Source organism: Oncorhynchus nerka, unplaced genomic scaffold (genome assembly GCF_034236695.1).
Source record: "Oncorhynchus nerka isolate Pitt River unplaced genomic scaffold, Oner_Uvic_2.0 unplaced_scaffold_1192, whole genome shotgun sequence".
Taxonomy (NCBI): domain Eukaryota; kingdom Metazoa; phylum Chordata; class Actinopteri; order Salmoniformes; family Salmonidae; genus Oncorhynchus; species Oncorhynchus nerka.
In genome coordinates, this window is record NW_027040143.1 from 127441 (window position 1) to 151809 (window position 24369).

At 42.6% G+C, this 24369-nt stretch overlaps 2 protein-coding genes across 2 annotated transcripts; both read left to right on the forward strand.

Annotated features, from left to right (window-relative positions):
* Positions 1-597: 597 nt before the first annotated feature.
* LOC135569179 (tripartite motif-containing protein 16-like) lies at positions 598-6316 on the forward strand. The gene is made up of 6 exons (XM_065015972.1): positions 598-670; positions 2505-2967; positions 3254-3427; positions 3628-3801; positions 4852-4898; positions 5282-6316. The coding sequence occupies exons 1-6, from the start codon at positions 598-600 to the stop codon at positions 5833-5835; spliced, it is 1485 nt and encodes a 494-aa protein (XP_064872044.1). The 3' UTR covers positions 5836-6316.
* Positions 6317-8581: 2265 nt separating this feature from the next.
* LOC135569177 (stonustoxin subunit beta-like) lies at positions 8582-13421 on the forward strand. Its single transcript, XM_065015970.1, has 4 exons — positions 8582-8751; positions 11683-11865; positions 12054-12100; positions 12546-13421. Exons 3-4 carry the CDS (start codon positions 12079-12081, stop codon positions 12977-12979), a joined length of 456 nt encoding a protein of 151 aa, XP_064872042.1. The 5' UTR covers positions 8582-8751; positions 11683-11865; positions 12054-12078; the 3' UTR covers positions 12980-13421.
* Positions 13422-24369: the final 10948 nt, after the last annotated feature.

Below are 24369 nucleotides of genomic sequence, written 5' to 3' on the forward strand. Positions count from 1 at the left end.
AGATTCAGATTAGTCAGTTCCCAGCTGTTGAAATGTATACATAATTAGTCATCATTGATAAAAATTCAACCTATACACTTTAGAGAGGGAGACTTTTCTACTGAACAAAGGTAAGAAGAACTCATGGGTCCTGGTCAGTGAGTTAAACAACACTGTCTCTAGTCATTTCTCCTCTCCCATTTTCCCATTTATTGTTGTTGTTTTCATAATCCATAGGCTCATCCTTTTGTCCATTTTCATAGTCCTAAAACAATATTAAACAAACACAACATTCCCTCCGTGTGTGTGTGTGTGTGTGTGTGTGTGTGTGTGTGTGTGTGTGTACTCCCTGGATGAGGAGATGTAATCTCATGTTTTGTCCACAGAAAACAACAGGAGAGATCAGAGTCAGAGATTCTCAGTGGTCAGTCTTCCCAGAGTCATCAAACAGACCTGGCCTCCATATTCAGTGTATGTGGTCCTGTTATGTACATTTGTTTTTGTTTACCTCAAGTAAAGTTGATCTGTCAATCATTCATTAATGTGTTGATGAGAAAGCATTTATTCTCTTGCTTAACTTATTTACTTTATTTATTTCAGATGCTTGAAGAGAAAATGATGACATTTGTGAAGAACGAGCTGAAGATATTCAAGAGGATTCTTAGTCCAGAAGTCCCAGAAGGCTTTGAGAGTCAGAAGCAGGATAAGGAAGTGGTGGACCCTGAAGATGAGAAGCAGGAGAGCAGTGCCAGAGAGGGGGCTCTGAAGATCACACTGCACATCCTGAGGAAAATGAACCAGAAGGAGCTTGCTGACACACTGGAGAAATGTAAGATCTGTCTGCCTCATGTTGAATGATGTTTTATAACATTTAAAAGCTGTAGCCAAAGTACAGCTAAAGTAGCTGTGTAACTCAATGATATTGTAGCAGCCTTAACACAACACCTAGTGACCTCATCAAGTAGCAGCAGGGATGTGTTGTGGTGATTCATTTAGAGAGAGAAAAATTAATAATACCATCAATAATACCAATAATAATATAATCAGTCACACCAGTCTGTAATGCATTATGAAAACATTTACACATTTATACAGTCAGTTAAGAGAATACATTATTATAATGTAAAACTTTATAACAGTCCTACAATACTGTAGGTATTAAAACAGACATAATGGTAATATCCTCTGTGTTATTTCTAGATTCAGATGATCCTGCTGTGATTTGCCAACGTGAACTCAAATCTAATCTAAAGAAGAAGTTTCAATGTGTATTTGAGGGGATCGCTAAACAAGGAAACCCAACACTTCTCAATAAGATCTACACAGAGCTCTACATCACAGAGGGTGGAACAGGAGAGGTCAATAATGAACATGAGCTGAGACAGATTGAGACAACAACCAGGAAACAAGCAAGACCAGAGACTGCAATCAAATGTAACGACATCTTCAAACCCTTAACTGGACAAGACAAACCTATCAGAACTGTGCTGACAAAGGGAGTCGCTGGCATTGGAAAAACAGTCTCTGTGCAGAAGTTCATTCTGGACTGGGCTGAAGGAAAAGCAAATCAGGATGTCCAATTTGTATTTTCATTCCCTTTTCGGGAGCTGAATTTGATGAAAGGGGACAAACACACTTTCATTGAACTTCTTAATCACTTCTCAATGGAAACCAAACAATCAGGAATCTCCAACTACAACAAGTACAAAGTTCTGTTCATCTTTGATGGTCTGGATGAGTGCCGACTGCCCCTAGACTTCCAGAAGAACAAGATCTGTTGGGACGTCACAGAGTCAACCTCAGTGGATGTTCTGCTGACAAATCTCATCAAGGGAAATCTGCTTCCCTCTGCTCTCCTCTGGATAACTACCCGACCTGCAGCAGCCAATAAGATCCCTTCAGTGTGTGTTGACCAGGTGACAGAGGTACGAGGGTTCAATGACCCACAGAAGGAGGAGTACTTCAGGAAGAGATTCAGTGATGAGGACCTGGCCAGCAGAATCATCTCACACATAAAGACATCAAGGAGCCTCCACATCATGTGCCACATTCCAGTCTTCTGTTGGATTTCTGCAACAGTCCTTGAACACATGCTGAAACATAAGAGAGAAGAGATGCCCAAGACTCTGACTGAGATGTACACACACCTTGTGGAGTTTCATACCAAACAGAAGAATGAAAAGTATCTTGGGAAAGAAGGGACAGGTCCACACTGGAATAAAGAGAGCATTCTGTCACTGGGAAAACTGGCTTTTCAACAGCTTGTGAATGGCAATCTGATTTTCTATGAAGAAGACCTGAAAGAGGCTGGCATTGATGTTAATGAAGCCTCAGTGTACTCAGGATTGTGCACACAGCTCTTTAAAGAGGAATGTGGGCTGTACCAGGACAAGGTGTACTGCTTTGTTCATCTGAGCATTCAGGAGTTTCTGGCTGCTGTATATGTGTTCCTCTCATTCATCAACAACAATGAGAATCTAATGGACAAACTGCAAACAAATCTTTTCTTGGCTGTTCAAGACAAGCTGAAGTTACTTTCTACAAGAGTGCTGTGGATAAAGCCTTACAAAGTGAGACAGGAAACCTGGACCTTTTCCTCCGCTTCCTTCTGGGCCTCTCACTGGAGTCCAATCAGAAGCACTTACGAGGTCTACTGACAAAGACAAGAAGCAGCTCACAGAGCCATGAAGAAACAGTCAAGTACATCAAGGAGAAGATCAGGGAGAATCCCTCTCCAGAGAGGTGCATCAATCTGTTCCACTGTCTGAATGAACTGAATGACCATTCTCTAGTAGAGGAGATCCAAAGATACCTGAGCTCAGGAAGTCTCTCAAAACCCAACCTGTCACCTGCACAGTGGTCAGCTCTGGTCTTTGTGTTGCTGACTTCAGAAAAGGAGCTGGATGTGTTTGACCTGAAGAAATACTCCAGATCAGAGGAAGGTCTTCTAAGGCTGCTGCCAGTGGTCAAAGCCTCCAGAGCTGTTCTGTGAGTAAATAAAATGACATATAAGAACTAATCATCAGGAAGAAATATTCAGTTTAGAGAAAAATATGTTTTATAATATGTCAATAATATTATATTGAAAAACATATTGAATAAATGCATTGATTTTCACATTAGTATAACAATATGACCATACATTTCTAGGAAACGGAAGATGAATCTGTATGTTGTTTGAGAGAATAAACCAAATGCATCTACCATTGTCCTTCTACACTACTGGTGTTAAATTAACAGTGTGTTTGTGAAGTCATGATGATCTCTTTGTCAGGCTGTCAGGCTGTGGAGTCACAGAGGAAGGCTGTGCTTCTCTGGTCTCAGCTCTGAAGTCAAACGCCTCACACCTGAGAGAGCTGGATCTGAGTAACAATGACCTGAAGGATTCAGGAGTGAAGCTGCTCTCTGCTGGACTGGGGAATCCCCACTGTAAACTGGAGACTCTGAGGTCAGTATTCCTGTAGTTGGTCAACAAGTGATAACTGTTCACCAGATCCACATGTGTTTACCAGACACACATAGTCCACACCATATGTGTTTGGACAGTGAAGCCTACAGTTCTAAATTTGGCACTGAAAAAATATACTGCCATTATTTTCACCACCAAGTAATAGCAGTGTGCTTTTAATATGATTTGACTCTTTGCAGGCTGTCAGGTTGTCTAGTCACAGAGGAAGGCTGTGCTTCTCTGGTCTCAGCTCTGAGGTCAAACCCCTCACACCTGAGAGAGCTGGACCTGAGCTACAATCACCCAGGAGACTCAGGAGTCAGACTGCTCTCTGCTGGACTGGAGGATCCACACTGCAGACTGGAGAAACTCAAGTATGTAGAGGGTTTATGTCAATGTTCATATCAGACATGTTTGACTTATCAGGCTGGTTAAGACAAACATTCTGACCAACACTTGGATAAAGTTGTGTGTGTGTGTGTGTGTGTGGGGGGGGAGGTGAGTGTCCTGTCTGTATGTGGACAAAGTTGTGTGTGTTCAGTGTTCTCTCACACACTGGACACACACACACACAAACACTCACACACATACTGGACACTCACAAACTGGACACACACAGTACACACACACAGTAAACACACACAAACAAGCACTGGACACACACACACACAGTACACACACACACACACAGTACACACACACACACACACACACACACATACTGGACACTGACAAACTGGACACGTACACACACACACACAAACAAGCACTGGACACACACAGAACACACACAGAGAAAATGGACACACACACAGGACACACTCACACTGGACTCACACACACACACACACACACAAACAAGCACTGGACACACACACACACAGGACACACACACAGTACACACGCACACACACACAAACACACACACACACACACTGTACACACACACTGTACACACACACACACACTGTACACACACACAGTACACACACACACACACACACACAAACAAGGACTGGACACACACACACTGGACACACACACACACACACACACACTGGACACACACAGAAAAACTGGACACACACACAGGACTTACACACACACACACACACACACACACACACAGTACACACACAAAAAAAACAAACACACAAACACGCACTGGACACACACACACACTGGACACACACACACACTGGACACACACTGGACACACACAGACACACACTGGACACACACACACACTGGACACAAACACACTGGTCACAAACACACACACACAGACAAACATTCGCTTGATATATGCGTGTGTGAGTGTGTGTGTCCAGTGTGTGTGTGTGTGTGTGTGTGTGTGTGTGTGTGTGTGTGTGAGTTCAGGTGTATCCCTCAATGACTGTCTGTTTTTCTGCATACCGCTACAGTGTGGAACATGGTGGAGAGAACAGAATGAAACCTGGGCTTAGAAAATGTGAGTGTTGACTGCTGTGAAGAATATGACTAAGAATAAGTCTTAATTCAAGTTAAGTCAAAGTCAAAGACCACCATCATTACTGACTTGGTCATATTAAATATCAGCTGTAGTTCTACAGAAGCAGAAATCAGGGACACCAAAGTTTATAAAGAATTGCTTTGTGTGTGTGTGTGTGTGTGTGTGTGTGTAATTAATGGGAATAAGTGTGTTTTATATTACCATACAGTATAACATATGATCATTCAACAAGTCTCAAGTTACCTTAACTTCTCCTTTTGATACCTAGAAACATCTACATTAAATGAATTAGTGAAAAGTGAGTTAACGTTCTAATGTGAATGATGATGATTTCTAATATTGTGTCTGGTTTCATCCATCAGATGTCTGTGATCTCACACTGGACCTAAACACAGTAAACAGACTCCTCTCTCTGTCTGAGGGGAACAGAAAGGTGACATGTAGGAGAGAGGAGCAGCCGTATCCTGATGACCCAGAGAGATTTGAGGACTGTGAACAGGTGCTGTGTAGAGAGGGTCTGACTGGGCGCTGTTACTGGGAGGTAGAGTGGAGTGGGAGAAGGGCTGATATAGGAGTGACATATAAAGGAATCAGCAGGAGAGGAGGGGTTAAGGACTGTTATCTTGGATGGAATGACAAGTCCTGGAGTCTGAACTGCTCTGACAACAGTTACAGAGCCTGGCACAATAATAATCCCACTACCATAGACGTCCCCTCCTCCAGCCCCCACAGAGTAGGAGTGTATCTGGACTGGCCAGCCGGCACTCTGTCCTTCTATAGAGCCTCCTCTGACATACTGACCCACCTGATCACATTCACCTCCACATTCACTGAGCCCATCTATCCAGGGATTCATATTTGGTATGATGGCGACTCAGTGTCTCTGTGTCAAACACAACATGATGTTTCACTCTAATCAGGGTCATGTTCAGTATGACACACTGGAGCAACAATGTAGAATATCTCTCTAGTGTGTTAACCTCTCTATCCTGGGTGTTTGGTTTGAATATCTCTCTAGTGTGTAAACCTCTCTATCCAGGGTGTTTGGTATGAATATCTCTCTAGTGTGTAAACCTCTCTATCCAGGGTGTTTGGTATGAATATCTCTCTAGTGTGTTAACCTCTCTATCCAGGGTGTTTGGTATGAATATCTCTCTAGTGTGTAAACCTCTCTATCCAGGGTGTTTGGTATGAATATCTCTCTAGTGTGTTAACCTCTCTATCCAGGGTGTTTGGTTTGAATATCTCTCTAGTGTGTAAACCTCTCTATCCAGGGTGTTTGGTATGAAAAATATGTAGTAGCATTACTTTAAGGTTAATATAAATGATAGGTGTGTACAATCGTGTTACTCTGGTTGTGTAAATTGCTGTTTTCACATAAATCTGTACCTAATTCACCACGGCTGTGCACATCTTGTCTGTTCCGAACAAAGTCTCTCTTCATCCTCTATTCTAAGAACCAACTGTTCTTGGTACTCGTAGGAGAACACAGAGGATTCTGACTAGTTGGCCACCTCATCCACTAGATATGTGTTGGTTCGACACATTGAGTCAGTTGTGGTGGAACCAGCCATGACTAAGCATTTATAGGTCTACTATATGAGACCTCTGTTGGTTTCTGTATGTCAGAGCTCTTGGCCCAACACCCAAGAGTGTGGGGTCGACCAGCCTCATTATTGCAGGGCTCTCAACGAATCACTTATGGGTGCAGTGGCGACCCATCATCCAGGGCAGGTGGAGCTGTTATGAGCCCCAAATCTTTACCAACATAAATCAAATTCCACCCAAAAATGGTGGCTTGCTTGTTTTGCATGTTATTTTGGCATTAATACGTGACACATATCAGTTTGCAAACAATGTAATTTTTTAATATATATTATTGAATTAATAAAGCGGCATACAAACATGGTTTCATTTTTGATTTATTGAGTAAGGCAACTGTTAATTCAGAACTGCGAAAACTTGACTTCAGTGAGTTCAAGACAACTGGGAAGTCGGGAATAAACAAGCTCCGAATGGAGCACAGCACAACACAGCACAACCAGGTGAGTCCAAAACTGTCTTCTATGCTGCTGCATAAATGATGTAATATGCCACGGAGATGTGTATACTGTAGCTACGAAAGTAATACTAAGTGTATGTTGTGTAGTAAGATGTTAGTAGCCCATGTGCCTCACCCTAAGAATTTGCTCTATTTACCCCTCTTAATTTCACCTGCTGTTCTGACTTGGTGGTGCACATGTAGCCTATAACCTGTTTTACAGAAATGTAATCATTGAATATTGTAAGAGCTTTCATTGTCTACTTATATGACCCCTTTATTTATCCTCTGGTTCGGACTTGGTGTACAGGGAGAACACTGTAAAAACAGCCCATGTTCTGAATTCTGTCGCTGTACATTTCAAAAGTGCTGAACAAATTGTCCATCCTAGTTCGCTCATTAAACCTCACTAGGGTAGGAGGTAGCATTCGGCATTTTAGTCTCTGTTATTGGTAATGCTGAGAGGTTAGCATGTTTTGTTGTAGCCTCTGTTATTGGTAATGCTGAGAGGTTAGCATGTTTTGTTGTATCCTCTGTTATTATTAATGGTGAGAGGTTAGCATGTTTTGTTGTAGTCTCTGTTATTGGTAATGGTGAGAGGTTAGCATGTTTTGTTGTAGCCTCTGTTATTGGTAATGGTGAGAGGTTAACATGTTTTGTTGTAGCCTCTAACTTACTCACTCATTATTATTCATGATTCATTCATGGTTTTTCTTAATCATGGCATCATCAGGATTCATTTAGTAGTGTTTAGAAACATGTTATCTACTCACTTATAAAGACAATTACTCCAGTCACCACCCACCATTTTAATATCGGGCAAAACACACTGCAAATGCAACCAACGAGTTCGAGTCACAAATTTGATGTAGTCATTGCATTGTGTTCAAGGAATATGGGACCAAATACTAAGCTTTTGACTACTTTAATATACTTTGAGTGAACTGGTCAAAATACTTATGACTTCTTCAAATGGGGGGACTTGATACATAAAGTCATTTCAAAACGGGAAACAGATATGTATTAAAATATCCTAGAATAAAAAGATTTGAAACATTTGATTCCAATTTTCAAAATGTTGGAGAATAGAGCCACGTTTAAAATGTTAGCTTCACTGTCAAAATAGATATGGTGTGGACTGTATACTCAATACAATCTAAATCTGATACCTCACTGTCTAAATAGATATGGTGTGGACTGTATACTCAATACAATCTACATCTGTTACCTCACTGTCTGTCTTTTGACTGATACTGCTTTTTAAACTGGTCTGGTTAGTCTACTCAAATATTTGTACTATACATTTTTCTCTCTACAAGCAACACTATGCAATGATAACACTGCAATGATAATACTATGTAATGATAATACTATGCAATGATAATACTATGCAATGATAATACTATGCGATGATAATACTATGTGATGATAATACTATGTAATGATAATACTATGAAATGATAATTTGTAGTTTATAATAATGATACATTCATTTATGAATAGATATGGCAGGTTTCAGGACACTGGTATATCTGAACTTTTTGAAAAAATATACTGCCACTATTTTCACCACCAAAGAATAGCAGTGTGATTTTAATATGATTTGACTCTTTGCAGGCTGTCAGGCTGTCTAGTCACAGAGGAAGGCTGTGCTTCTCTGGTCTCAGCTCTGAGGTCAAACCCCTCACACCTGAGAGAGCTGGATCTGAGTAACAATGACCTGAAGGATTCTGGAGTGAAGCTGCTCTCTGCTGGACTGGGGAATCCCCACTGTAAACTGGAGACTCTGAGGTCAGTATTCCTGTAGTTGGTCAACAAGTGATAACTGTTCACCGGATCCACATGTGTTTACCAGACACACATAGTCCACACCATATGTGTTTGGACAGTGAAGCTTACAGTTTTAAATGTGGTGCTTTGCTCCAGCATTTTGGATTTGAGATATAATGTTTCATATTAGGAGACAGTACAGAATGTCACCTTTTATTTGAGTCTATTTTCATACATACAGTGGGGCAAAAAAGTATGTAGTCAGCCACCAATTGTGCAAGTTCTCCCACTTAAAAAGATGAGAGAGGCCTGTAATTTTCATCATAAGTACACTTCAACTATGACAGACAAAATGAGAGAAAAAAATCCAGAAGATCACATTGTAGGATTTTTTATGAATTTATTTGCAAATTATGGTGGAAAATAAGTATTTGTAGCCTTTCAAGATTGATTTATGATTTGTATAAATCAAGGCATCATCAGGATGAATTTAGCATTGATTAGAATCATCATCATCATCTTCTCACTTAAACAGACAATTACCCCAGTCATTATCCACCATTCAGTTACGTTTGGCCAAAACAAACTGCAAATGCAACCGTATTTACAGACATATATTTTTGACTATTTTAACTAAAAGAAAAATTGTCAGAATACTTATGACTTCTGCAAATGGGCAAACTAACATGCGCCTGTCACATGTCACATGTCACATGCGCCTAATACATCAGGTGCAGAGCTTACAGTGAAATGCTTACTTATAAGCATTAAGGATACACCCATTTTTTTTTTTTTTTTTAATGTTGCCTATAATGACATACCCAAATCTAACTGCCTGTAGCTCAGGAACTGAAGCAAGGATATGCATATTCTTGATACCATTTGAAAGGAAACACTTTGAAGTTTGTGGAAATATGAAAGCAATGTAGTAGAATAAAACACAATATACATCATTGTATGTGAAAAGTTATAGGCTGATCCAATGAACCATTACATTTCTGTTCAAAATGTTGTGTCAAGACTGCCAAATGTGCCTAATTAGTTTATTAATAACTTTTCAAGTTCATAACTGTGCGCTCTCCTCAAACATGGTATTATTTCACTGTAATAGCTACTGTAAATTGGACAGTGCACATTAACAAGAATTTAAGCTTTCTGCCAATATCAGATATGTTCTGGTAAATTTTCTTGTTACTTACAACGTCATGCTAATTGCATTAGCCTACAACAATTTTTTTTTGTATTTTTTATTTAACCTTTATTTAACTTGGCAAGTCAGTTAAGAACAAATTCTTATTTACAATGACGGCCTAACCCAGCCAAATGTGGACAACGTTGGGACTGCCCTATGGGACTCCCAGTCACTGCTGGATGTGATGGATTCGAAACAGGGACTGCAATGACACCTCTTGCCTTGAGATGCAGTGCCTTAGACCGATGCGGCACTCGGGAGCCCGAACAATGCCCGAACAATGCCCGAACAATGCCCGAACAATGCCCGAACAATGCAGTTTAAAAAAAATAGGTGTTAAAGTAAAAAATAGATACGTAACTAAAAATAACAAATAATTAAAGAGCAGCAGTAAAGTAACAGTAGCGAAGCCATATACAGGGGGGTAGCCATTCGATTAGCTGTTCAGGAGTCTTATGGCTTGGAGGAAGAAGCTGTTTAGAATCCTCTTGTACCTAGACTTGGAGCTCCGGTACCACTTTCCGTGCGGTAGCAAAGAGAACAGTCTATGACTAGGTTGGCTGGAGTCTTTGACAATTTTTAGGGCCTTCCTCTGACACCTCCTGGTATAGAGGTCCTGGATGGCAGTAAGCTTGGCCCCAGTGGTGTATTGGGCCACTCGCACTACCCTGTGTAGTGCCTTGCGGTCGGAGGCCGAGCAGTTGCCATACCAGGCAGTGATACAAACAGTTAGGATGCTCTCAATGGTGCAGGTGTAGAACCTTTTGAGGATCTGAGGACCCATGCCAAATCTTTTCAGTCTCTTGAGGGGGAATAGGTTTTGTCGTGCCCTCTTCACAACTGTATTGGTATGCTTGGACTATGTTAGTTTGCTGGTGATGTGGACACCAAGGAACTTGAAGCTCTCAACCTGCTTCACTACAGCCCCGTCGATGAGAATGGGGGCGTGTTCGGTCCTCGTTTTCCTGTAGTCCACAATCATCATCTTTGTCTTGATCTCATTGAGGAAGAGGTTGTTGTCCTGGCACCACACGGCCAGGTCTCTGACCTCCTCCCTATAGGCTGTCTAGTTGTTGTCGGTGATGAGGCCTACTACTGTTTTGCCATTGGAAAACTTGATGATGGTGTTGGAGTCGTGCCTGGCCGTGCAGTCATGAGTGAACAGGGAGTACATTAGGGGACTGAGCACACACCCCTGAGGGGCCCCTGTGGTGAGGATCAGCGTGGCAGATGTGTTGTTACCTACCCTTACCACCTGGGGGTGGCCCGTCAGGAAGTCCAGGATCCAGTTGCAGAGGGAGGTGTTTAGTCCAAGGGGCCTTAGCTTATTGATGAGCTTTGAGGGCACTATGGTGTTGAACGTTGAGCTGTAGTCAATGAATAGCATTTTCATTGGTGTTCCTTTTTGACCAGGTGGGAAAGGGCAGTGTGGAGTGCAATAGAGATTGCATGATCTGTGGATCTGTTAGGACGGTATGCAAAGTGGAGTGGGTCTAGGGTTTCTGGCATAATGGTGTTGATGTGAGCCATTACCAGCCTTTTAAAGCACTCTATGGCCTCAGACGTGAGTGCTACGGGTCTGTAGTCATTTAGGCAGGTTACCGTAGTGTTCTTGGGCTTAAAACATGTTGGTATTACAGACTCGGACAGGGAGAGGTTGAAAATGTCAGTGAAGACACCTTCTAGTTGGTCAGCACATGCTCGCAGTACACGTCCTGGTAATCCGTCTGGCCCTGCGGCCATGATTTGACTCTTTGCAGGCTGTCAGGCTGTCTAGTCACAGAGGAAGGCTGTGCTTCTCTGGTCTCAGCTCTGAGGTCAAACCCCTCACACCTGAGAGAGCTGGACCTGAGCTACAATCACTACAATCACCCAGGAGACTCAGGAGTCAGACTGCTCTCTGCTGGACTGGAGGATCCACACTGCAGACTGGAGAAACTCAAGTATGTAGAGGGTTTATGTCAATGTTCATATCAGACATGTTTGACTTATCAGGCTAGTTAAGACAAACATTCTTACCACCCCTTGGACGAAGTTGTGTGTGTGCGTGTGTGTGCGTGTGCGTGTGCGGGTGTGTGTGTGAGAGCAGGTGTATCTCAATGACTGTCTGTTCTTCTGCTTACCGCTACAGTGTGGAACATGGTGGAGAGAACAGAATGAAACCTGGGCTTAGAAAATGTGAGTGTTGACAGCTGTGAAGAATATGACTAAGAATAAGTCTTAATTCAAGTTAAGTCAAAGACCACCATCATTACTTACTTGGTCATATTAAATATCAGCTGTAGTTCTACAGAAGCAGAAATCAGGGACACCAACGTTTACAAAGAGTTGCTTTGACAATGTGTGTGTGTGTGTGTGTGTGTGTGTGTGTGTGTGTGTGTGTGTGTGTGTGTGTGTGTGTGTGTGTGTGTGTGTGTGTGTGTGTGTGTGTAATTAATGGGAATAAGTGTGTTTTATATTACCATACAGTATAACATATGATCATTCAACAAGTCTCAAGTTACCTTAACTTATCCTTTTGATACCTAGAAACATCTACATTAAATGAATTAGTGAAAAGTGAGTTAACATTCTAATGTGAATGATGATGATTTCTAATATTGTGTCTGGTTTCATCCATCAGATGTCTGTGATCTCACACTGGACCCAAACACAGGAAACAGACTCCTCTCTCTGTCTGAGGAGAACAGAAAGGTGACATGTAGGACAGAGGAGCAGCCATATCCTGATCACCCAGAGAGATTTGAGGACTGTAGGCAGGTGCTGTGTAGAGAGGGTCTGACTGGGCGCTGTTACTGGGAGGTAGATTGGAATGGGAGAAGGGCTGATATAGGAGTGACATATAAAGGAATCAACAGGAGAGGAAGGGTTGAGGACTGTAGTCTTGGATACAATGACAAGTCCTGGAGTCTGGACTGCTCTGACTACAGTTATATTGCCTGTCACAATAATAATGACACTACCATAGATGTCCCCTCCTCCAGCTTCCACAGAGTGTGTATCTGGACTGGCCAGCCGGCACTCTGTCCTTGTACAGAGTCTCCTCTGACACACTGACCCACCTCCACACATTCACCTCCACGTTCACTGAGCCACTCTATCCAGGGTTTAGGGTTCATGATGATACCTCAGTGTCCCTGTGTCAAACACATGATGTTTCACTCTAATCAGGGTCATGTTCAGTAAGACACCCTGGAGCAACAATGTAGAATATCTCTCTAGTGTGTAAACATATGATTGTATATATTCATGAATAAACACCATTGAAGTTGAAAGACATTGTCAACTAGAGTCATTCATTAATATAATGAATCACCACACTGAGTTGTTAAAACAGGTTTAATTTACAAATCACTGATCTTGTTGTTTTTTTCTCCCCAATTTCATGGTTTCCAAGTAGTTATAGTCATGTCTCATCGCTGCAACTCCCATACGGACCAGACACCTAGGTATTTGTAGTTGTCCACATATTCTAAGTCAGAACCATCCCGAGTAGTGATGCTAGTCGGGCGGGCGGGTGTGGGCAGCGATCGGTTGAAGAGCATGCATTTAGTTTTACTTACATTTAAGAGCAGTTGGAGGCCACGAAAGGAGAGTTGTATGGCATTGAAGCTCGTCTGGAGGTTAGTTAACACAGTGTCCAAGGAGGGGCCAGAAGTATACAGAATGGTGTCGTCTACGTAGAGGTGGATCAGAGAATCACCAGCAGCAAGAGCGACATCATTGATGTATACAGAGAAAAGAGTCGGCCCGAGAATTGAACCCTGTGGCACCCCCATAGAGACTGCCAGAGGTCCGGACAACAGGCCTTCCGATTTGACACACTGAACTCTATCGGAGAAGTAGTTGGTGAACCAGGCGAGGCAGTCATTTGAGACACTGAACTCTATCGGAGAAGTAGTTGGTGAACCAGGCGAGGCAGTCATTTGAGACACTGAACTCTATCGGAGAAGTAGTTGGTGAACCAGGCGAGGCAGTCATTTGAGACACTGAACTCTATCGGAGAAGTAGTTGGTGAACCAGGCGAGGCAGTCATTTGACACACCAAGGCTGTTGAGTCTGCCGATCAGAATGTTGTGATTGACAGAGTCGAAAGCCTTGGCCTGGTCGATGAATACGGCTGCACAGTAATGTCCCTTATCGATAGCGGTTATGATATCATTTAGGACCTTGAGCGTGGCTGAGGTGCACCCATGACCAACTCCGACGCCAGAAGGTAATGTGGGATTCGAAATGGTTGTTGATCTGTTTGTTAACTTGGCAGGGTAGGATAGATATAGGTCTGTAACAGTTTGGGTCTAGGTGTCTCCCCTTTGAAGAGGGGATGACCGTGGCAGCTTTCAATCTTTAGGGATATCAGATGATACGAAAGAGAGGTTGAACATGCTTGTAATAGGGGTTGCAACAATTGCGGTGGATAATTTTAGAAAGAGAGGGTCCAGATTGTGAAGGAGAAATGGGTGAAGGAGAAATGGGGGAGGCTTGGGAAAGTTGCTGTGCGGGGTGCAGAGCTGTTGACCGGGGTAGGGGTAGCCAGGTGGACAGCATGGCCAGCCGTAGAAAAATGCTTATTGAAATTCTCAATTATGGTAGATTTATCGTGTCAGTGTTTCCTAGCCTCAGAGCAGTGAGCAGCTGGGAGGAGGTGCTCTTATTCTCCATGTACTTTAGTGTCCCAGAACTTTTGGGAATTTATGCTACAGGATGCAAATTTCTGCTTGAAAAAGCTAACCTTTGCTTTCCTAACTGCCTGTGTATATTGGTTCCAAACTTCCCTGAACAGTTACATATCGTGGGGGCCAACTACTCAGTAATCTCCTCCATGAAGACTGGGGGTCAGCCTGATGAACCAAACTACTCAGTAATCTCCTCCATGAAGACTGGGGGTCAGCCTGATGAACCAAACTACTCAGTAATCTCCTCCATGAAGACTGGGGGTCAGCCTGATGAACCAAACTACTCAGTAATCTCCTCCATGAAGACTGGGGGTCAGCCTGATGAACCAAACTACTCAGTAATCTCCTCCATGAAGACTGGGGGTCAGCCTGATGAACCAAACTACTCAGTAATCTCCTCCATGAAGACTGGGGGTCAGCCTGATGAACCAAACTACTCAGTAATCTCCTCCATGAAGACTGGGGGTCAGCCTGATGAACCAAACTACCCAATAATCTTCCAACCTGAACACTGTTGATACCAGGTTATATCTGTACTGTCTTCCAACCTGAACACTGTTGATACCAGGTTATATCTGTACTGTCTTCCAACCTGAACACTGTTGATACCAGGTTATATCTCTACTGTCTTCCAACCTGAACACTGTTGATACCAGTTTATATCTCTACTGTCTTCCAACCTGAACACCAACCTGAACACTGTTGATACCAGGTTATATCTGTTCTGTCTTCCAACCTGAACACTGTTGATACCAGGTTATATCTATCCTGTCTTCCAACCTGAACACTGTTGATACCAGGTTATATCTGTACTGTCTTCCAACCTGAACACTGTTGATACCAGTTTATATCTATACTGTCTTCCAACCTGAACACCAACCTGAACACTGTTGATACCAGGTTATATCTGTACTGTCTTCCAACCTGAACACCAACCTGAACACTGTTGATACCAGGTTATATCTGTACTGTCTTCCAACCTGAACACTGTTGATACCAGGTTATATCTGTACTGTCTTCCAACCTGAACACTGTTGATACCAGGTTATATCTGTACTGTCTTCCAACCTGAACACTGTTGATACCAGTTTATATCTATACTGTCTTCCAACCTGAACACCAACCTGAACACTGTTGATACCAGGTTATATCTGTACTGTCTTCCAACCTGAACACCAACCTGAACACTGTTGATACCAGGTTATATCTGTACTGTCTTCCAACCTGAACACTGACCTGAACACTGATACCAGGTTATATCTGTACTGTCTTCCAACCTGAACACCAACCTGAACACTGTTGATACCAGGTTATATCTGTAGTGTCTTCCAACCTGAACACCAACCTGAACACTGTTTATACCAGTTTATATCTGTTCTGTCTTCCAACCTGAACACCAACCTGAACACTGTTGATACCAGGTTATATGTGTACTGTCTTCCAACCTGAACACTGTTGATACCAGGTTATATGTGTACTGTCTTCCAACCTGAACACTGTTGATACCAGTTTATATCTGTTCTGTCTTCCAACCTGAACACCAACCTGAACACTGTTTATACCAGTTTATATATGTTCTGTCTTCCAACCTGAACACCAACCTGAACACTGTTGATACCAGGTTATATGTGTACTGTCTTCCAACCTGAACACTGTTGATACCAGTTTATATCTGTACTGTCTTCCAACCTGAACACCAACCTGAACACTGTTGATACCAGGTTATATCTGTACTGTCTTCCAACCTGAACACTGTTGATACCAGTTTATATCTGTAGTGTCTTCCAACCTGAACACCAACCTGAACACTGTTGATACCAGGTTATATCTGAACTGTCTTCCAACCTGAACATCAACCTGAACACTGTTGATACCAGGTTATATCTGTACTGTCTTCCAACCTGAACACTGTTGATACCAGTTTATATCTATACTGTCTTCCAACCTGAACACTGTTGATACCAGTTTATATCTCTACTGTCTTCCAACCTGAACACCAACCTGAACACTGTTGATACCAGGTTATATCTGTTCTGTCTTCCAACCTGAACACTGTTGATACCAGGTTATATCTATACTGTCTTCCAACCTGAACACTGTTGATACCAGGTTATATCTGTACTGTCTTCCAACCTGAACACTGTTGATACCAGGTTATATCTGTACTGTCTTCCAACCTGAACACCAACCTGAACACTGTTGATACCAGTTTATATCTCTACTGTCTTCCAACCTGATCACTGTTGATACCAGGTTATATCTGTTCTGTCTTCCAACCTGAACACCAACCTGAACACTGTTTATACCAGTTTATATATGTTCTGTCTTCCAACCTGAACACCAACCTGAACACTGTTGATACCAGGTTATATGTGTACTGTCTTCCAACCTGAACACTGTTGATACCAGTTTATATCTGTACTGTCTTCCAACCTGATCACTGTTGATACCAGTTTATATCTCTACTGTCTTCCAACCTGAACACTGTTGATACCAGGTTATATCTCTACTGTCTTCCAACCTGATCACTGTTGATACCAGGTTATATCTGTACTGTCTTCCAACCTGAACACTGTTGATACCAGGTTATATCTGTTCTGTCTTCCAACCTGAACACTGTTGATACCAGGTTATATCTGAACTGTCTTCCAACCTGAACACTGTTGATACCAGTTTATATGTGTACTGTCTTCCAACCTGAACACCAACCTGAACACTGTTGATACCAGGTTATATCTGTACTGTCTTCCAACCTGAACACTGTTGATACCAGTTTATATCTTTACTGTCTTCCAACCTGAACACCAACCTGAACACTGTTGATACCAGGTTATATCTGTTCTGTCTTCCAACCTGAACACTGTTGATACCAGGTTATATCTGAACTGTCTTCCAACCTGAACACTGTTGATACCAGTTTATATGTGTACTGTCTTCCAACCTGAACACCAACCTGAACACTGTTGATACCAGGTTATATCTGTACTGTCTTCCAACCTGAACACTGTTGATACCAGTTTATATCTTTACTGTCTTCCAACCTGAACACCAACCTGAACACTGTTGATACCAGGTTATATCTGAACTGTCTTCCAACCTGAACACTGTTGATACCAGTTTATATCTTTACTGTCTTCCAACCTGAACACCAACCTGAACACTGTTGATACCAGGTTATATCTGAACTGTCTTCCAACCTGAACACTGTTGATACCAGTTTATATCTTTACTGTCTTCCAACCTGAACACTGTTGATACCAGGTTATATCTGAACTGTCTTCCAACCTGAACACTGTTGATACCAGGTTATATCTGAACTGTCTTCCAACCTGAACACTGTTGATACCAGGTTATATCTGTACTGTCTTTCACTTCTTTAATTAGATGAATAAATAAAACCTAATTGAGGAATGTTTTTACTTGTAATGACGTGTGTTCTGTTTAAACCCTGATTTAAACTGAGATTCAGTGATATGACAGTGTCTTTATCCATATAACTACCTGATTCAGATTGCGTTGTGCTCCAGCCCAGTGGCTCTTTGTGGGAAACATTGAATGTAACGGAGTTGAAGTTGGTGCTTGCCTACGGAGCTGTGAGGGGAACGGCACCTCAGTACCTCCAGGCTCTGATCAGGCCCTACACCCAAACAAGGGCACTGCGTTCATCCACCTCTGGCCTGCTCGCCTCCCTACCACTGAGGAAGTACAGTTCCCGCTCAGCCCAGTCAAAACTGTTCGCTGCTCTGGCCCCCCAATGGTGGAACAAACTCCCTCACGACGCCAGGACAGCGGAGTCAATCACCACCTTCCGGAGACACCTGAAACCCCACCTCTTTAAGGAATACCTAGGATAGGATAAAGTAATCCTTCTCACCCCCCTTAAAAGATTTAGATGCACTATTGTAAAGTGGCTGTTCCACTGGATGTCATAAGGTGAATGCACCAATTTGTAAGTCGCTCTGGATAAGAGCGTCTGCTAAATGACTTAAATGTAAATGTAAATGTAAGTTGTGTTCCCAGAAGTCCACAGGATGGCGCCAGAGCAGCATAAATGGACTGGTGAGATCTGAGTAATGTACCAGGGGAATACACTATATAACCAGCAGTATGTGGACACACCTTCAAATCAGTGGAATCGGCTAATTCAGCCACACCTGTTGCTGACACGTGTATAAAATCGAGCAGACAGTCATGCAATCTCCATAGACAAACATTGGCAGTAGAATGTCCCGTACTGAAGACTTTTAATGTGGCACCGTCATAGGATGCCACCTTTCCAACAAGTCAGTTCGTCACATTTCTGCCCTGCTAGAGCTGCCCCGGGTCAACTGTAAGTGCTGTTATTGTGAAGTGGGAAACGTCTAGGAGCAACAAAGGCTCAGCCGCGATGTGGTAGACCACACAAGCTCACAGAACGCTACTGCCGAGTGTCTACGCAAATTGCATGGCTGTGTGCTCGATTTCATACACATGTCAGCAATGGGTGTGGCTGAAATAGCTAAATCCGCTAAATTTGAAGGGGTGTCCACATACTTTTGTATATAAATATATAGAGTGTACCTTCACCTATCGTCCGCTTATTTGAGTGCCTTATTGGAATGATGTTGAGTCCACATGTTCAGACAGACAGGAAGTGGCTGATTAAATCACCTTTATTAAAAGATACAAGATGCTGGAATACCAACACTTTAGAATGCAGAAGTACTTTACACACAGGCCCGGGCTTGTGTCCAATATGGCCCCTTATTCACTATGTAGTGCACTACTTTACACAGGCCCAGGCTTGTGTCCAATATGGCCCCTTATTCACTATATAGTGCACTACTTTACACAGGCCCAGGCTTGTGTCCAATATGGCCCCTTATTCACTATATAGTGCACTGCTTTACACACAGGCCCAGGCTTGTGTCCAATATGGCCCCTTATTCACTATGTAGTGCACTACTTTACACACAGGCCCAGGCTTGTGTCCAATATGGCCCCTTATTCACTATATAGTGCACTACTTTACACACAGGCCCAGGCTTGTGTCCAACATGGCCCCTTATTCACTATATAGTGCACTACTTTATACTACAGCCTATTCCCTACATAGTGCACTACTTTATACTACAGCCCTATTCCCTATATAGTGCAGTACTTTTAACCAGAGCCCTGAATAGACCAGACACCTAATCATCTGTATACATCTGAATCTAGCATTGTGTTTGTCCTGTTAATCACCCTGTGAATGATTCTCTATGGGTCCAGGTTAACAGAATGACTCTCTATGGGTCCAGGTTAACACTATAAAGGGGAACAGAATGACTCTCTATAGGTCCAGGTTAACACTCTATAAAGGAACAGAATGACTCTCTATGGGTCCAGGTTAACACTCTATAAGGGGAACAGAATGACTCTCTATGGGTCCAGGTTACCACTCTATAAAGGGAACAGAATGACTCTATGGGTCCAGGTTAACACTCTATAAAGGGAACAGAATGACTCTATGGGTCCAGGTTAACACTCTATAAGGGGAACAGAATGACTCTCTATGGGTCCAGGTTAACACTCTATAAAGGGAACAGAATGACTCTCTATGGGTCCAGGTTAACACTCTATAAAGGGAACAGAATTACATTTACCAGGTTAACACTCTATAAGGGGAACAGAATGACTCTATGGGTCCAGGTTAACACACTATAAAGGGAATAGAATGACTCTCTATGGGTCCAAGTCAACACACTATAAAGGGAACAGAATGACTCTCTATGGGTCCAGGTTAACACTCTATAAAGGGGAACAGAATGACTCTCTATGGGTCCAGGTTAACACTCTATAAAGGGGAACAGAATGACTCTATGGGTCCAGGTTAACACTCTATAAAGGGAACAGAATTACTCTCTATGGGTCCAGGTTAACACTCTATAAAGGGAACAGAATGACTCTATGGGTCCAGGTTAACACTCTATAAAGGGGAACAGAATGACTCTCTATGGGTCCAAGTCAACACACTATAAAGGGAACAGAATGACTCTCTATGGGTCCAGGTTAACACTCTATAAAGGGAACAGAATGACTCTCTATGGGTCCAGGTTAACACTCTATAAGGGGAACAGAATGACTCTCTATGGGTCCAGGTTAACACTCTATAAAGGGGAACAGAATGACTCTATGGGTCCAAGTCAACACTCTATAAAGGGGAACAGAATGACTCTCTATGGGTCCAGGTTAACACTATAAGGGGAACAGAATGACTCTATAGGTCCAGGTTAACACACTATAAAGTGAATAAGAGTCCATTTGGAACACAGCCACAGTAGTAATAACAAAAGGTATTTTTTGATCAAAATCCCTGTAAATATCTGCGGTATCCTTGCCAACCCATTTCAATCTGCAGATTGTTTTTTTTTCTTTTCAAAATCACAACGTGACAGTAAACCAGTCTTTAAAGAAAGAAGAGATCTGAAACCATGCAACACTCAACAAGCCCACGTTACAGTTACTTCTGGGTTCACCACCATCATCATCATCAATATCATCATCATCATCAATATCATCATCATCATCAATATCATGATCATCATCAATATCATCATCATCATCAATATCATCATCATCAATATCATCATCATCAATATCATGATCATCATCATCAATATCATGATCATCATCATCAATATCATGATCATCATCAATATCATCATCATCAATATCATGATCATCATCATCAATATCATCAATATCATGATCATCATCAATATCATCATCATCATCAATATCATGATCATCATCATCAATATCATGATCATCATCATCAATATCATCAATATCATGATCATCATCATCAATATCATGATCATCAATATCATGATCATCATCATCAATATCATCATCATCAATATCATCATTATCAATATCATGATCATCAATATCATCATCATCAATATCATCATCATCAATATCATGATCATCATCATCATCATCAATATCATGATCATCATCAATATCATGATCATCATCAATATCATCATCATCAATATCATCATCATCAACACTTACAACACCATAAGACTTCACACAATATTGACAAGGACGTTTTGACGTTGGTTTTTTTTTGGGGGGGACAGAATCGATCAAATCTCGAAGACCTCGGGGGGGCAGAATCGATCAAATCTCGAAGACCTCAGGGGGAGGACAGAATCGAAGACCTCATCCACTGAGTTTGACAGGACAAAACGGGTCACATCGCAGATAGAACGGGGTTCTCTTCTGTTTCAGTAGTTCGTTACCCGAGTCCGTCGCTTCCTTTAGGCCTCATGCTTGGTGTTAAAGGGGACAGTGACCCCGAGCAACAGATATACACTACACTTCAGCAAATTAACCACTGGCACCAAACGCTAACCTGCTGCTCCCAGATCAGTGTCTGCTGCTCCCAGATCAGTGTCTAACCTGCTGCTCCCAGATCAGTGTCTAACTAACCTGCTGCTCCCAGATCAGTGTCTAACCTGCTGCTCCCAGATCAGTGTCTAACCTGCTGCTCCCAGATCAGTGTCTAACTAACCTGCTGCTCCCAGATCAGTGTCTAACCTGCTGCTCCCAGATCAGTGTCTAACTAACCTGCTGCTCCTAGATCAGTGTCTAACCTGCTGCTCCCAGATCAGTGTCTAACCTGCTGCTCCCAGATCAGTGTCTAACTAACCTGCTGCTCCTAGATCAGTGTCTAACCTGCTGCTCCCATATCAGTGTCTAACCTGCTGCTCCCAGATCAGTGTCTAACTAACCTGCTGCTCCCAGATCAGTGTCTAACCTGCTGCTCCCAGATCAGTGTCTAACTAACCTGCTGCTCCTAGATCAGTGTCTAACCTGCTGCTCCCAGATCAGTCTCTAACCTGCTGCTCCTAGATCAGTGTCTAACTAACCTGCTGCTCCCAGATCAGTGTCTAACTAACCTGCTGCTCCCAGATCAGTGTCTAACCTGCTGCTCCCAGATCAGTGTCTAACTAACCTGCTGCTCCCAGATCAGTGTCTAACCTGCTGCTCCCAGATCAGTGTCTAACCTGCTGCTCCCAGATCAGTGTCTAACCTGCTGCTCCTAGATCAGTGTCTAACCTGCTGCTCCCAGATCAGTGTCTAACGAACCTGCTGCTCCCAGATCAGTGTCTAACCTGCTGCTCCCAGATCAGTCTCTAACCTGCTGCTCCCAGATCAGTGTCTAACTAACCTGCTGCTCCCAGATCAGTGTCTAACCTGCTGCTCCCAGATCAGTGTCTAACCTGCTGCTCCCAGATCAGTGTCTAACCTGCTGCTCCCAGATCAGTGTCTAACCTGCTGCTCCCAGATCAGTGTCTAACCTGCTGCTCCCAGATCAGTGTCTAACCTGCTGCTCCCAGATCAGTGTCTAACCTGCTGCTCCCAGATCGGTGTCTAACCTGCTGCTCCTAGATCAGTGTCTAACCTGCTGCTCCCAGATCAGTGTCTAACCTGCTGCTCCCAGATCAGTGTCTAACTAACCTGCTGCTCCCAGATCAGTGTTGTGCCATCATTCCATTCAATGTCATGTTTGGATGCCAGGAAGTAGCTAGGAGTGACATGCTGGTCCATACTGATATACCCAGGAAGTAGCTAGGAGTGACATGCTGGTCCATACTGATATACCCAGGAAGTAGCTAGGAGTGACATGCTGATCAAGCATACTGATATACCCAGGAAGTAGCTAGGAGTGACATGCTGGTCCATACTGATATACCCAGGAAGTAGCTAGGGTGACATGCTGGTCCATACTGATATACCCAGGAAGTAGCTAGGAGTGACATGATGGTCCATACTGATATACCCAGGAAGTAGCTAGGGTGACATGATGGTCCAAGCATACTGATATACCCAGGCTAACCAATCACCATCGTAACATTCTAATTTACATTCTGACTGGAATAATCATTTCATGATACTTTGGGTGCTAACAGTGGCGCCCATTACAGATACTAAACCTCCAACCCAGTTGACCCTCTACTGTACTGTATAGATATGTCTCAGGGTCACTAACCTGCCAGGGAGGTAAAGACACTGTGTAGGCTACTTCCGTTGGGCTGTATTCTGTAGCGACTATTCCAGAACATATTGTACACATCACAAGCACATGTTCTTCATCATAGCCAGACAACAGGCTTCCTCAGGATGTTTACATGATGTTTAATGGGAGATGGATGATACATGGTGAATGGTGTTATCTTTTTAAAGAGCAACTCTCTCAATATAGGCAAAGAGGCAGACATTTTGGGGGAAATGACATTCAAGAAGCATTGAAAAAAATAGAGCAACTATAAAAGGACAAACCTGAGAAAACAACAGTTGTCTGTTGATATGTTACCATGGTAACACTCCCCCAGACCGCGTGAAGTTGATATGTTACCATGGTAACACTCCTCCAGACAGCGTGAAGTTGATATGTTACCATGGTAACACTCCTCCAGACAGCGTGAAGTTGATATGTTACCATGGTAACACTCCTCCAGACAGCGTGAAACCATGTTGTTTTACATGAATCCAATAACAGCTCAGGTGTGTCAACTATAACAGAGACAGAAGGCAACTGAAAGACACAGTAACATAAATGAGATTCTAGATGTAGGACTTAGAAGATGGTCATTCTAGATGTAGAACTTAGAAGATGGTCATTCTAGATGTAGAACTTAGAAGATGGTCATTCTAGATGTAGGACTTAGAAGATGGTCATTCTAGAACTATAACTTAGAAGATGGTCATTCTAGAACTATAACTTAGAAGATGGTC